A 16,082-nucleotide genomic window follows, 5' to 3' on the forward strand; every position below is an offset into this window, starting at 1 on the left:
CTCTGAGCTGAGCTGGAAGCTTAAAGCTAGAACAAACAGTTGTTTTCTCTGGTTTGATAACTGTACCACATGTTAGCTAGGAGACGAATAGGGAGAGACAGCAGATGAACACTTGGCTACAGGAATGGTGCAGAAGGGAGGTATTGAATAGCTGGATAATTGGGGCTCATTCTGATAAAGATGGTCTACACCTAAACTGGAGTGGGGTACCAATATCCTGGAGGGGAAATTTGCTAATGCTCTTCGGGAGGAGGATGGGAGCCTAAATTGTAGCTCACGTCCAGGAGATTCAGTAGTGAGGTCAGAAATAAATGTTTCAAGGTCGCAAGAATGCACCAGCAAGCCTCAAGGTGGTTTGAAGCGTGTCTACTTCAATGCCAACAGCATCCAGAATAAGGTGGGTGAACTTGCATCATGTGTTGGTACTTAGGACTCCGATGTTGTGGCCATTTTGGAGACATAGATAGAGCAGGGACAGGAATGGTTGTTGCAGGATCCAGGATTTAGATGTTTCAATAAGAACAGGGATGGTAGGAAAAAGAGGTGGAGCTGTGGCATTGTTAGGCAAGGACAGTACTATGGTGTCAGAAAGAACATTTCAGCACACATCTACTGAGTAGTATGGGCTGAGGTTAGAAACAGGAGAGGTGACACTGTTGGGAGTTTTCTATAGGGCTCCAAATAGTTCCAGAGATGTAGAGGAAAGGATAGCAAAAATGATTCTGGATAGCAGCAATAGTAACAGGGTAATTGTTATGGGGGACATTAACTTTCCAAATATCAACTGGAAATACTATAGTTAAAGTACTTTAGATGGGTCAGTTTTTGTCCAATGTGTGCAGGAGGGTTTCCTCTCACAGTATGTAGACAGGCCAACAAAGGGTGAGGCCATATTTGATTTGTTACTAGGTAATGAACCAGTAAATTTAAAGGTATGTGAGGACTTTGGTGATAGGGAACACAATTCGGTAATGTTTACTTCAGCAATGAAAAGGGATGGGTATACACCACTGGACAAGAGTTATTGCTGGGGGAAAGGCAATTATGATGCAATTAGGCAAGATTTAGGATGCATAGGATGAGGAAGGAAAATACAGGTCTGGGCACAATTGATATGCGGAGCTTATTCAAGAAACAGCTACTGTGCCCTTGATAAGTATGTACCTGTCAGGCAGGGAGGAACTGGTCGAGCCGTGGTTTACTAAAGAAGTTGAATCTCTTCTCAAGAGGAAGGAGGCGGCTTATGTGAGGATGAGAGGTGACGGCTCAGTTTGAGCACTTGAAAGTGACAAGTTGCCAGAAAGGACCTAAAGACAGAGCTAAAGAGAGCCAGGAAGGGACATGAGAAATCATTGGCAGATAGGATCAAGAAAAACCCTAAAGCTTTCTAGAGGTATGTCAGGAATAAAAAAAGGACTAGTGTAAGATTAGGGCCAACCAGGGACAATAGTGGGAAGTTGTGTGTGGAGTCAGAAGAAGCATGAAATTAATATTTTTTGTCAGTATTCAAACTGAAAAAATACATTTTTGTCGAAGAGAATACTGAGATACAGGCTACTAGACTAGAGGGGGTTGAGGTTCAAAACAGGTGTTAGCAATTCTGGAAATGTGAACATAAGCAAGTCCCCAGTGCTGGATGGGATTCATCTTAAAATTCTCTGGGAAGCCAGGGAGGAGATTGCAGAGCCTTTGGCTTTGATCCTTATGCCTTCATTGTCTACAGGAATAGTGCCAGAAGACTGGAGGATAACAAATGTTGTTTCCTTGTTCATGAAAGGGAATGCGGAACAAATGCGGAAAAGTGTGAGGTGATTCACTTTGGAAGGAGCGACAGGAATAAGAAGAACTGGGCTAATGGTAAGCTTCTTGGTAGTGTGGACGAGCAAAGGGATCTTGGTGTCCATGTATATAGATCCCTGAAAGTTGCCACCCAGGTTGATGGGGTTGTTAGGAAGACATATGGCGTATTGGCATTTATTGGTAGAGGGACTGAGTTTCGGAGCCATATGGTTATGTTACAACTGTACAAAACTCTGGTACAGCCGCATATGGAGTATTGCGTACAGTTCTGATCACCGCATTACAGGAAGAACATGGAAGCTTTGGAAAGAGTTCAGAGGATTTTTACTACGATGCTGCCTGGTATGGAGGGAAGGTCTTATGAGGAAAGGCTGAGGGACTTGAAGCTGTTTTTGTGAGAGAGAAGGTTGAGGGGTGACTTAATTAAGGCATATAAGATAATCAGAGGGTTTGATAGGGTGGACAGTGAGAGCCTTTTTTCCTCAGAAGATGATGGCCAGTACAAGGGAACATAGCTTAAAATTGACGGGTGATAGATATAGGACAGATGTCAGAAGTAGTTTCTTTTCTCAGAATAGAAGAAGTGTGGAACATACTGCCTGCAATAGTAGTAGACTCACCGACAATCAGCACATTTAAAATGATTCCTGATGAAGGGCTTATGCCCGAAACGTCGAATTTCCTATTCCTTGGATGCTGCCTGACCTGCTGTGCTTTAACCAGCAACACATTTTCAACTGTGATCTCCAGCATCTGCAGACCTCATTTTTTTTACATTTAAAATGGTCACTGGATAAACATATGGATGAAAATGGAATAGTTAAGGTTGGATGGACTTCAGTGTGGTTTCACAGTTCGGTGCAACAGAGGGCTGAAGGTCCTGTAATGCGCTGTAAATGTCTAATGTTCAAGGTACACCCAGACCTCTGAAGGGAGTATCAGGGATCATAAAGCATGTGAAAAACAAAGATAAAAGGTGAATAGGAGAAGACTTTCTTCTGGTTGGAGAATGTTTATAAACAGAACCACAAGGGATATGGGAAAAAATAACTTTACAAAGATAATTATTGAGAACTTGAAATAGTTGGGAGTCCATAGAAAAATCAATTTCAATTGTCACAGTCAAGACTTGGCACAAACAGAATTAGCCATGTTGCTGCATCCAATGCTGAAAAGATATTTGGTTCTATGGTTCCTCACAAATCAATAAGTGTTTTTGCTCAGTCCAGATGTAACAGGAATTAGATATATTCTCCCAGAGCAGCAATTATAACAGTTTTCTACTATCATACACAGTTAAAGCAGATTACTGAAAGTGTGGCCAACAAAATATCATCTGTATAACACTGAGGTGTCACTTCTGTCCTGTGCATCCTTATAGAAAGGCTTAGACAGAAGACGTTTACCAAGATTAAAGAAATATCCAAAGCATGAAGAGAAATTACAATCCAATTAAGTTCATTTGCAAATATAAATTGGATGTAATCTCTTAATATCAGAACATTAAAAAATGGTATAAAAGCATCTTAAGCTACAAAATACCACTGCTGAGAAAATAAATATCTGATGTTGAGATTAAAAGAATGCAACCATACATTATTTTTCAGGGTTTGGGGTGTCAAGTGTTGGGGTTTGGCAAGTGTTGTCGAAAGGTCAAAGAATGTGGCGCTGGAAAGGCACAGCAGATCAGGCAGCATCCAAGGAGCAGGAGAGTCGACACTTCCGGCATCAGCCCTTCATCAGGAACGTGGGGGCTTCCTGATGAAGGGCTTATGCCCGTAACGTCGACTGTCCTGTTCCTTGGATGCTGCCTGACCTGCTGTGCTTTACCAGCGCCACACTTTTCAACTGCGATCTCTAGCATTTGCAGTCCTCACTTTCTCCTAGTTGGTAGAAGGGGTAAAGCAAAAAGAACAACAACACATTCTGTAATTGCAATTTACATAATATCTTCGTCAAATCCGCATAAATCCACCACTATTACTCCAGTTGGCTGTCCCTCTTACTTTCATTTTTTATGCTGCAGGTCCTAACTTGTGTACATTAAGATTTTAAATGGGTGGAAATTGTACTTTGTACAGGTTAACCAGCTTGGCACTGAAACTTAGTAAGTCTAATTTTAACTCTATTACAATCCACTTCAACTAAGGCATTTTGAGAATCACATGAATCTTTTAGAAACAACTCATTCAACCTCAAAGCTTAACTGAAATAATCTCTAGGTAGCATTTATCTGCAAGCTGACATTTTACTTTAAGGAAAGCAATTGGCCTAAAAATAACCTGTGGCAAGTTTTCTGATTGGATTTGCACATTGTTATTCTGGATGCAGATCCATTTGGCAACTTGGCTGAAGTTCTAGCAATTTTGTTCAATTCCAGTAAACAGACATTTTCAAGTATAACTTGACCTGTGGTGATGTTGGTCAGTGTCTTTATTCACTTACCATTCAGATCTTTCCCGTGTATCTTATCATCACTGCTTCCATTGATATCACCATATTGCCGCTTCTGAGAGTTCTTAAATTCCTTCAATGACAAATAGAGGACCTTTCGGACAACTCTCTCCTCTGACCACGGAATTCCATCATCGTAGTCCTACAGTCACAAGAACAAAACATGGTCAACATGTGGAAGTGCAGGAATAATACAAACATGTTCAATTTAACTATTTTAATCACTAAATGCAGATTGGAAGATCAAACAGTACAAAATACCCACTAGGGTATCATAAACTACCATCCATCTTATTGTGTAAATAAGAAAATACCAAATGTGTTCTTCTTAACCCAATTTAAATTAAGTTAATATTTCTTCCTCTACCATCTGGACATTGCTCAATTATCCTCAAAATATAACAGCTTAAGAATAATGATTTTCACTGTTTGGCAAGAGGGTGATCTGACAGTATTTTAAATGTGGAAAGTGGAGGTTGCTAAAACAATCTTTACAAAGAAGGTTACAAAAATCTGAAAGTCTTTGCCATAAATTACTCTAGAAGCAGAGCCCCAAATATTTTTTTAAGGGAATTAAGATACATATTTGAAATAGATTATAGGAAATGTGCAGTGAGATGGAAGAAATGTAATTGTCAGTCAAGAGAGTAGGGCCTATTAAGTACCTCAGTGGTAATGTGTGCATGGAGCTGAATAATGTTAGTAGCGGTCTAAATGAATACCGTGTGTTGGTGTTCATTAGGAACAGGGATGATGTGGGTACAGAAATCAGAAAGAAGAAATGTCCCATAATTAAAGAAATTAGCACTGACAGAGAAGAGGTTCAGAGTGGTCCAACAGGCTTAAATTTGGATAAATCACCAGGACTGAAGAAATATATCCCGATTGTTGGAATGAGATAAGAGAGGAGATAGCAGGGTTGCGGGCAATAACTTTCACTTCTTCTGTGGCCTCAGAAGAGATGTCATAGACCACTTAATGTGGTACTGCTTTTCAAAAAGGGAGCAAGGGATAAATCAGGAAACTACAGGCCAGTATAAACTCAGCAATGGGAAAATTATTGGAAGCTGTTCTGAGGGACAGAATTAATTGGCACTTGAGGGGGCTGTTTTGTTAAAGGGGAAGTCCTGTCTGATGAATGTAACTGAATTTTTGGAAGAGGTAACCATGTGTAGACGAGTGCAAAGCAAAAGACAGTCTACTTGGGTTACAGAGGAATAGAATGTGTGAAGTCAGATACTTCAACCCAACAACAAGCTTGTGGTCTACATGGAAGCCATAGTCCCCACCCTTCTGTATGCATCAGAAACATGGACCATGTATAGCAGAAACCTCAAATCCCTGGAGTGTTATCACGAGCACTGCTTTTGCAAAATCCACTGGCAGGAAAGGCATACAACTTGTCACACAAATGTCTGTCAGTGTGTGTTTGTGTCTGCATGCGTGGCCTACTGTCAGTGTACTCAACAAAGCTTCCTAAATAAGTGCTCCATTCAGAGTTCTACAATTGTACACAATCTCTAGGAGGGCAAAGGAAACGCCACAAGCATACCCTGAAAGCCTCCTGAAACAAATGCATCATATGCACCAATACATAGGGATCACCTGCTCCAGAATGCGCAAAAAGAAAAGTGTCTGTGAAGGCACCAGCCAGTTTGAGTACCAAGTGGAGCACATGATGGTCTAGCATTAGCAATGGAAAAGAGTGCGCAGAATCCAGAGCATCCCATTCGCCTACCTCAAACACCACCTGCCAAGCATATGTGGAAGCCATCCTCAATCATGAAGGACTGCCAGAAGATGGCGATAATTGACTTCAACAATGTTTTTCAAAAAATCCTCTATGGGAGACTGTCAGCAAAGTTAAGAGCCCCATGAGATAAGGAAAGTTGGCAAATTGGAGACAGAATTGCTCAGTAGAGCGGGAAGCAGATGGTAAATAGAGTTAATGTTGAATCTAGGACTCTTCTTCAGAAGTTATAGTTGCTAGGAAAATGTAATATATATGGAGCTCACAAGAGTACAGGGGAATTAAGAAGAGCTAGTCGATACATAGAACTTCTTCCTAATTGCCATCAGTTCTGAAGGAGGGTTACTGGACTCAAAACTTGAATTCTGCTTTCTCTGCTCAGATGCTGCAGATCTGCTGAGTTTTCTAGCAACTTCCACTTTCATTTCAGATTTCCAGCATCCACAATTCTTTGTTTTATGAAAAGCAGAGGTGATAGCTGAGGAATGCTTTTGAGACTTGAAGCCCGTGTCCAGTTATGTTCACAGATAATGTGAAAAATGGGTGAAGAGGGGTAACAATAGTGAGAATAGCCTTGGATTTCAGGAGGATATAAAAGTTAGCATGTTCTGTATAACAAGAGGACTAAATAGTGAGAATAGCCTTGGATTTGTGGAGGATATAAAAGTTAGCATGTCCTGTATAACAAGAGGACTCCTTTTTCATCAGAGACAGGACTGGTGGTGGCTTAACCAGAGGGTCACAATGCTTCAGGCAAAGGCAGAAGTTGAAAGAGAGTTCTTCATGGTAAACTCAGCCAATGCAGGAATTGACCTCACCCCATCAGCATCATTGCTTTGCTAACCAGCCAAGTGAGCAAAACAATGCCTTTTTTTTTAAAAAAACAACCTGTTCAGACATATTACTACACACCACTAGAACAGGTGGAATTTGACCCTGGCTTCCTTACTCAAAGGCAGTGACACTACCACAATGCTACAACAGACATTACAGGAAGATACTGGCAGAGCAATCAGATGGGTTGATCAGTAATCGATGGAATTCAACCCGGATTAAGCGTGGGGTACTGTTTTCCCTGGAGCGTCAGAGGCTGAGGGGTGACTTTATAGAGGTTTACAAAATTGAGGGACTTGGATATGATAAATAGACAAAGTCTTTTTCTTGGGGTCGGGGAGGCCAAAACTAGAGGGTATAGGTTTAGGGTGAGAGGGGAAAAGATATAAAAGGGACCCAAGAGGCAACGTTTTCACACAGAGGGTGGTACGTGTATGGAATGAACTGCCAGAGGATGTAGTGGAGGCTGGTACAATTGCAACAGTTAAAAGGCATATGGAGGGATATGGACCGGGTGCTGGCAGCTTGGACTAGGTTGGGTTGGGATATCTGGTCGCCATGGACAGGTTGGACCGAAGGGTCTGTTTCCATGCTGTACATCCCTGACTATGACTCTAATGCACATGGTCAGGTCAAACAAGGCAAGAGTACACATGATGAATAATAGGACACTGAGGGTCTGAAACCTGAATACAGGCTAAGGTAACTAGTTATGGTCAAGAACAACCACTTAACAGATACTCTTAATAACTTAGGGGGCAATAAAATGGCTTCTCAATGCAAATAACATTACAAAATGGCTTCTAGACTGCAAATTGGCAATTCTGCTATAGCTGCATAATTGACTAACAACAATCTGCTTTAATAGAGATTAGCAGACAATGCTCCCTTTACAGCATAGATATAACTAGACTAGATAAAACATTACTGGCCATCCTAACTGACCTTCAGATGTGGTGCAATGGCTCAGTTAGTGAGATAAGGGTAGCCTGAATTGGTTCCAGGAAATATCAGTGGACCAAGTAACTGTCAAATAAAGCAGTATCATGTATTGATTAGTAATTGTTTGAATGTACTATGTGATATGGCCTGTACCTTTCTTTAAATATAAAAATGTCTTTGTTTTAAGCCACGTGTGCAGCTCCTCCGAGGAATACGGAAATACACAACCTCTGTTTCCGATGCTCCGTACCCAGCCGTATTGAGAGTGCTTGTGACTGATTGTGAGTGCTTATTGACCGATCACAGAACAGAGAGACGACCTAATCACGGGGGGTCCAGTTCTTCAACTGCGGAACATTAAGATTCATAAGGACTAGTGCACTTGATCAACAATCCCGTAAGGTAGATAAAATGGTTTTAAAGCTATTTGGGATACTTGCTTTTATTAGCCAAGTCAGAGCATTTAAGAGCAGGCAGGTTATGCTGGAACTGCATAAAATATTGATTGGGCCACAGCTAGAACACTGAGCGCAGTTCTGGAATCAACATTATTGGAAGGATGTGATTGTACTGGAGAGGTTGAAGTGAAGGTTTACGAGGATGTTGCCTGGGTTGAAGATTTTCAGTTATGGAAAGAGATTGGATAGACTGGGGTCATTTCCCTTGGTGCAGATTAGACTGACAGAGTAAATGATTAAGATGCATAAAAGTTTGGAGGGGCACAGATAGGAAGATAACCGCTTGGTTGAGTGATCCATGACCAGGAGCATAGATACAAGGAGCAAGAGGTTTAGAAGGGATGGGAAGATGTTTTTTCCACCCAAAAAAGGGCAGTGGGAACATGGAACTCACTGCCGCTAAGGGTGATCGAGATAGAACCTTTATAGTATTTAAAAATTATTTAATAGTGCACTTGCCTAGACATAAAAGGCTATGGGCCAAGTGCAGGAAAATGGGGTTAAAATAGTTGTTTTTCACCAGGGCAGGCTTATTGGACCAAACAGCCTTTTTGTATGCTGTGGACCTCTGACTATGACCAGGCGGCTTTAATGAACAAAGATAATGCAGATTGATGGACCAAGTGGCCTCTTTCTCCATCAGAACATTAAGATTTTAGTTTAAAACCTGTGCAAGTTAAATTATTTAGATCCAGTTACTGATCTTTGCAATTACAATTTATAATCTCAACATAAAAAAAATACTCCCAATTTTATCACTGTTGCAGGAGTTTCAGATCCATAATTCCCAGGCTTTGAACAATGTTCTTTCAGAAACTATGTTAGGTCTGTTACGTCATTATTAAAATTATTTAATGAAGGAACAGCATTGAAATGCAGTGAGCTCATTGCCAATGCAGTGCGGAACGCTAGTATGCAGACCATTTTGGCAAGGTACACAAGTTATTCCAGCTCTGGAAATGCATCCAGTCTGCCCCTTACCAGCTGCCAGTTTGTGAACTGACCAAGTAAACATCACACCTTGAACAAATGGTGTTGGATAAAAAAAAAGCATTTTGTATTGCCTGAAGAAAAACTGTGGTTCATCAGTCATACATCACATAATGCCAGGTTATAATCCAGTAAGTTTATTTGAAATCATGCTTTCGGAACGCAGACTCTTCATCAGATCTCACTTCAACTGACGAAGGGGCTGCACTCCAAAATCTTGCAACTTCAAATAAAGCTGTTGGATGATAACCTGGTGTCATGTGACTTCTGACTTTCTCTACCCCAGTCCAACATCAGCACCTTCACATCATGGATTATCAACTATCTGCACACAACTGCTTGCCTGGTAACTTAAACCTAGATGATCAATTCAAAAATTGATCATCAAGATTTAATCATTCAAAAATGCTAATCAAAATACTATCATTGTCAAATGCAACAGAGATGAAGATATGATTGACTGCGAGAAACCAACTTATCCAATAGCTACCAGGATAAATACTTTTTGCTAAACTAAACAGATTGGGTTAACTGTTTTAATAATGCATAAACAAGAGAGGGAACAATTAGAACATTCAGGGCTCACACTCCTGCCCTTTGCAATGACTGTACTGGTAGAAGAGGTGAAGATTGAATCTGGCTGTGATGCAGTCCAGTCAGACTGGTGTGTCTCAAATCAGGTAGTGGGAATGGCTTCATCTCCCAAACCAAAAAATTAGTTTCAGTAGAACGAGATGTAAAATTAACAAAACAAAAACACAAAGATGGTTGTGCCATTATTTATCTTCTCATCAATCCCTAAACAAATGAGAATGAATAGGCCAAGATACCACCTCCCAAATCCCTTCCTTCTGAGAAAGATGGGAAAAAAATGCATCTAAACATGTATACTAGAGGGAAAGAGGGAGGGAAAGAGAAAAAAAACTGAATCTGTTATTAGCCAGATCGCCAATGGTTAAGATTTGTACTCTAACTATATTTTTTAGTGGGGTAGAAGTAAAGGTGGCCTTGGGTCAACATGACAGATTTTTTTTGATGTCTGACGTGCTGCTTTTAAAACAAGATTTGCGTGGATCAGAAATATGATGTTACCCGTAGCCAGACTCTCTGGAACATTAAATGACAAAAGAGACATCGACAATCAGCCCTGAACTCTGGAAAACACTTTTGCATTCTAGTGATAGCCTGCTGCTTTTGCTGTGGTCACATGGGCTTTATAGTCATTAGTTATGGTTTCTTGCCCTTGAATTCCTCAAATGCTGTACAGTTGCCAAGTGGGAAGACTACGCACAATGTATTAGTGAATACTGAATTAATGAAATCTAGGTTACTTGAATCAGCATTTTGCTGGATGTTACAACATGACAAAATAAATAGTTCCAGTCTCCCCTTTCGCTCCATCCTAATCAGCTTCCTCCCCAGTGCTGCTTTTCCATAGCAAAAATTTCAACGGGTTATTTCGCGTCACAAGTGATCAATGTAGGGATGTTTTCCTTTGGCATTTTGAAGTTAACTGTTTTTTTTCCCCTCAATAGAGGTTCTGTTTAATTCTAGGTGGTTCAGGTGGGGGAGCATTATTTAACTCCAAAACCTGTCATGAGTATTACGTAACACAATGATAGAGCAATTGCAATCCTTTTGGAAAAAGATTTAGTGATACAAGCTGGCACCGTTTAATCTCAATATGGATAAAAAACAATACAGCTCCATCTCACTTGACAGTTTTCAGAAGATATTATTTAAATTTATATCCATTTGTCAAGGCAGTTACTTCTGTAGTTATGCTGTGGTTAGCAAAGAGGTTCATACCAACATTTCCTGCTCTGAAGGAACAAAAATAAATTAGACATTAATGACACTGTTTGAAGAGAAGTAACTGCCATGCCACAGTGTGTATATAGACAGTTCTATAATGCAATGGCTGTGTTTTTGTGCAACCCTGCATTATAGAAAAACTGCGCTTTAGGAACAGCGCTTAAAGTGTTGGCAATGTAATTGCATTGCAGCCAACACGTTTTAAAAGTTCGTGCTTTGGAAACAGTGTCCCCAATTCATCAATCGTGTTACAGCAAATTCACATTAATGAAACGTGGGAGATGGCAGAATGACCTGTACCCACCACGTCTGTTTAAATGTCACCTCATGACCTTCACAAAGACAGGGTAATAAAGCAAGGCAAATGGCTGAAGTATCAGTGGGGGAGCATTTTGCAGACAGTAATCTCAACTCTGTTAGATTTAAAATTGATTTGGAGGTGCCGGTGTTGGACGGGGACGGAGAAAGTTAAAAAAATACATAACACCAGGTTATAGTCCAACAAATTTAAGATTGTTATGGAAAAGGACAAGGATGGGTCTGAAATCAAAGCTCTAATTTGGGTAACAACCAATTTTACCAAAATCAGATATGATTTGGCCAGAGTGGACTCCAAGCACATACTTCTATGTAAGTCATTGTCAGAATACTGGGGTGCTTTGAAGGAGGAAATAGGGAGAATGCAGTGGCAATATGTTCTAATAAAGTTGAACAGCCACACCAACAAATTCAACAAAATCTGAATGTTAAGGGATATACAGGATTGGACAAAGAGAAAAAGCGACACCTTTGGAAGTTACTACATTTTCAAACTGGAGTAAAGAATGTGCAAATGAAAATTAGAAGACCAAAAAGGGGGCATGAAGGGGTAAAGCAGGAAATTCAAATTATTTTACAAGTACAAGAAGGGTAAAAAAAAGGTCAACAAGAGTGGGGTCCATGAAGAATCACAGTGCTAATTTCTGTGTGGAGCCAGCGGACATAATTATGTCAGTTTTCTTCTTTGTGACGATGTTCACTAGAGGGAGGGATGATGTAGCTATACAAATCAGGAAGAAGGATTGTGATATAAATCAAAGAAATTGGCACAGACTGAGGTTCTTCTGAGTAGTTCAGCAGATTTAAAAAATAGTGAAGTCACCAGGGCCAGATGAAATGCATCCCAAACTGTTGAGTGAGGCAAGGGAGGAAATAGCAGGGGCACTAGCAATAGTTGATGCTTCTTAAAGCCAACACTACTACTAAACCACCCTAAACCTAACACGTTTGTATACAGCTTTACACTGTTGCAATATCTAAAAGGAATACATTATGTTCAGTCAGCATAATTTTCTAACTCTAGGTACTGGAGAGATGCCAGAAGATTGGAGGACAGTCAATGTGATATTATTCAAGGAGGGAGGAATAAGTAAACCAGGAAACTATGGACCTGTTAGTTTAACCTCAGTAGTGAGGATTCTAAGGGACAGAATTGATCTTCATTTGGAAAGGCAGGGATTAATCAAGAACAGTTAGTATAATTTTGAAGGAAATAGCCCACTTGACTTGATTAGCAACATTGTGATTATATATGGCAAAGATGTGTTATGGAAACTCAGGTTTGGTGGTGGTGGAAATGACTGCTTATGATCCTTAATTCACCTTTTTACACAATTGAGGATTGCCATTACCGTAATCAACAGTGTCCTTATCTTTGTCCTATCCATTTCCTGCACTTTTGCGCTCACTCCTTCCCATCCACAACTACAGGGAACCCTTGTCCTCACTTTCCACACCACCAGCCACCGAAGGATCACAAGCCACCATTTATGTCACTTAAAGCAGAATGCCACCACCACACACACATTCCCTTCCCTCCCTTGTCTCTGTGGAATGCTGACATTTCCCTCTGGGATATCCTGGTCCATTCCTCTTCCACTCCCAAAACCCCCACCCAGACACATCCATGGCAACATGACTGCAACCACAGAAAGTGCAACACTTGCCTGTTTACCACCTCACCACTACTCGAGACTCCAGATAGAACTTACAGGTGAAACATGAATTTATCTACACTTTAAATCAATCTACGCTGCTGTATTCATTGCTCAAAATGCAGTCTCCTCTACATTAGGGAGATGAAATGCAGACTGGGTGATTACTTGACCAAACAACTCTACTCTAACCATAAAAATGCTCCTGAGCTTCCAGTTGCTTGCCACTTCAACACACCACCAGATTTCCATGCTAATATTTCTGTCTAAAGCTTAATAAGTACTCCAGTGATGGCAAAAGTGAGGACTGCAAATGCTAGAGATTAGAGTTGAGTGTGGTGCTGGAAAAGCACAGCAGGTCAGGTAGCATCCGAGGAGCAGGAAAATCGACATTTCAGGCAAAAGCCCTTCATCAGGAAGTACTCCAGTGAAGTTCATTGCAAGCTGAAGGAACAACTACTTGTCTTCCGTTTGGACAACTTTCAGCTTTCAGGACTCAACACTGAATTTAAAAATTTCAGAGCATAAACACTTCCCTCCAGGTTCATCACCTAAACCCCGAGACATCCAGGTCTTGTCCTTTGTGGGTTGCTCTCAGCACAGCCAACCTATTTTCAATTAGTCATAGTCCTTGTGATCAGCTCTTTGGCTTCACCCTTAGCTTGCTCATTAATATTAGGATGCTGAATAGCATTGATGTAAAGAGGGATCTTGCGGTTCAAGTTCAAGCTCATGAAAGTGGTCGGACAAGTAGATACGATTGTAAAGGAGGTATATGGCATGATTGCCTTTACTATTCAGGGTTCTGACTACAAGAGTCAGGCTGACATGTTGCAGCTTTAGAAGACTCTGGTTAGGCCCACTTAAATATTGTGTTCAATTCTGGTCACCACATTACAGGAGGAATATGGATTCTTTGGAGTGGGTGCAGAAGAGGTTTACTGGGATACTGCCTGGATTAGAGGGTATGAGCAAGAAGGAGGGGCTAGAAAAACTCTTTTTTCTCAGGAGCAGCAGAGACCAAGGCAAGACTTGATAGAAGTCCATAAAATCATGAGATGCACAGATAGGGCTGACAGTCAAAATCTTTTATCCCCATGTTGAGATGTCTAAGACTAGAGGGCATGCATTTAAGGTGAGGGGGGAAACTTCAAAGGAGATACGAAGACCAAGTTTTTTTTAAAACATACAGTGATAGGAGTCTGGAACATGTTGCCACGGTGGTAGCAGAGGCAGGTACAATAAGGGTGTTGAAAAAACTTTTAGATAAGTGGGGTTACACAGTGGCTCAGTGGTTAGCACTGCAGTCTTACAGCACCAGGGTCCCAGGTTCAATTCCAGCCTCTGGTGACTGTGTGTGGTGTTTGCATATTCTCCCCCTGTCTGCGTGGGTTTCTGGTTTTCTCCCACAGTCCAAAGTTGTGCAGGCCAGGTGAACTGACTATGCTAAGTTGCCCATAGTGTTAGGTGCATTAGTCAGAGGGAAATGGGTTTGGGTAGGTTACTCTTTGGAGGGTCGGTGTGGAGTTGTTGAGCCAAATGGCCTGTTTCCACACTGTAGGGAATCTAATCTAATCAGAAAAAAAGCACAAAGGACAAACAGAAGAGATTACTTCAATTTAAGGTTGTCCTGTGCTGGGGTAAAAAGTGAGGTCTGCAGATGCTGGAGATCACAGCTGAAAATGTGTTGCTGGTTAAAGCACAGCAGGTTAGGCAGCATCCAAGGAATAGGAAATTCGACGTTTCGGGCATAAGCCCTTCATCAGGAATGCTGGAGCGGAGGATCCGGAGGGAGGTCTGATGCTGGAGGCTTCGGATTTGTTGTAGGTACAGGTTGTCCTGGTTGGGTCCAAATTTTGTTGGTTGGAATGTAGTTCGGAGTCCGTGTGGGATCAGTCGGTTCCGTAGGCAGGTGCTGAGGAAGGAGATGTGGCTGTGGTAGCGAGTCTGTTTGAGAACGTGGCTGAAGAGTTTCTGTGCAGAGGAGATGACCTGGGGGGTGCAGTGAGAGAGAGAGAGAGAGAGGCTCACTGAAATCCTTGTAGAGGGAGGAAGAGAGCTTCTTTAAGGAAGGCATCCTTGCAAGAGGATTCGCAGTAGGTTAAAATCTTCGGGTAAAAAGTGAGGTCTGCAGATGCTGGAGATCACAGCTGAAAATGTGTTGCTGGTTAAAGCACAGCAGGTTAGGCAGCATCCAAGGAATAGGAAATTCGACGTTTCGGGCATAAGCCCTTCATCAGGAATGAAGGGCTTATGCCCGAAACGTCGAATTTCCTATTCCTTGGATGCTGCCTAACCTGCTGTGCTTTAACCAGCAACACATTTTCAGCTATGTCCTGTGCTGTACAGTCCTATGTTCTATGTTATCAACAATCCGTTTCTCGGTTTTATTTTTATTCCCCACCATGCCGTCCCTTCCCTGGCATTTCTCCATCTACCCACTGCACTCCTTTAATCATCTGTCAACACTTCCACATATACCACAATTTCACAACTGTATTCAGTTCTGATGAAGGAATACTACACTCAAAATGTCAACTGTTTTTCTCTCTACAAATGCTGTCAGACTTACTGAATTTCTCCAGTACTTTGTCTGTTCTGATCTCCAGCAACCACAGTTTTTCGCTTTATTGACCATGTATAAACTATCCTGAGTTGGAATGGATAAGTTGCAGTATCATTACAAGGATCTCTGGCTGCTTTACACTTGCAGCTTAAAATCAGAGTATGGAGTCTGCTGGGGCCAGTGGGTGATAATACTTGAACTCAAACAGCAAAGGCAGTAGCTCGGCAGATTCACTACTGTGTCAGACAGCAGTATGCGTTTCTTTCTCTCTCTCTCAGACCATGTGGTCTCTGATTTTGTCTCTCTTCCTCATTTTTAAAGTACATTTGTTTTGATCTTTTCTTCCACCAAAGTTCCAAAACAATGCAACAGCTTATGAAACAGTAATTACTGCTTCTGGAATTCGAGGAAATCACTCCAACATCGAAAATACCTCAAAAAAGGCGTAACTCTTACAGCATAGTTTTTTTCCCCGTCCCCCATTTCATTATCTGTTTCAA

The 16,082-nt window shown here is 41.3% G+C and overlaps 1 protein-coding gene across 2 annotated transcripts in view; it reads right to left on the reverse strand.

Moving 5' to 3' along the window:
• Positions 1-16,082, reverse strand: part of LOC132832270 (protein Jumonji-like) — a 447,638-nt gene that overhangs the window by 251,133 nt on the left and 180,423 nt on the right. For both annotated transcript variants that reach the window (XM_060850122.1, XM_060850121.1), the window contains one exon: positions 4,246-4,396. In XM_060850122.1, coding sequence (XP_060706105.1) covers positions 4,246-4,396 — 151 coding nt within the window. The remainder of the gene's footprint in view (positions 1-4,245; positions 4,397-16,082) is intronic.

This window comes from Hemiscyllium ocellatum, chromosome 34 (genome assembly GCF_020745735.1).
Source record: "Hemiscyllium ocellatum isolate sHemOce1 chromosome 34, sHemOce1.pat.X.cur, whole genome shotgun sequence".
NCBI lineage: Eukaryota > Metazoa > Chordata > Chondrichthyes > Orectolobiformes > Hemiscylliidae > Hemiscyllium > Hemiscyllium ocellatum.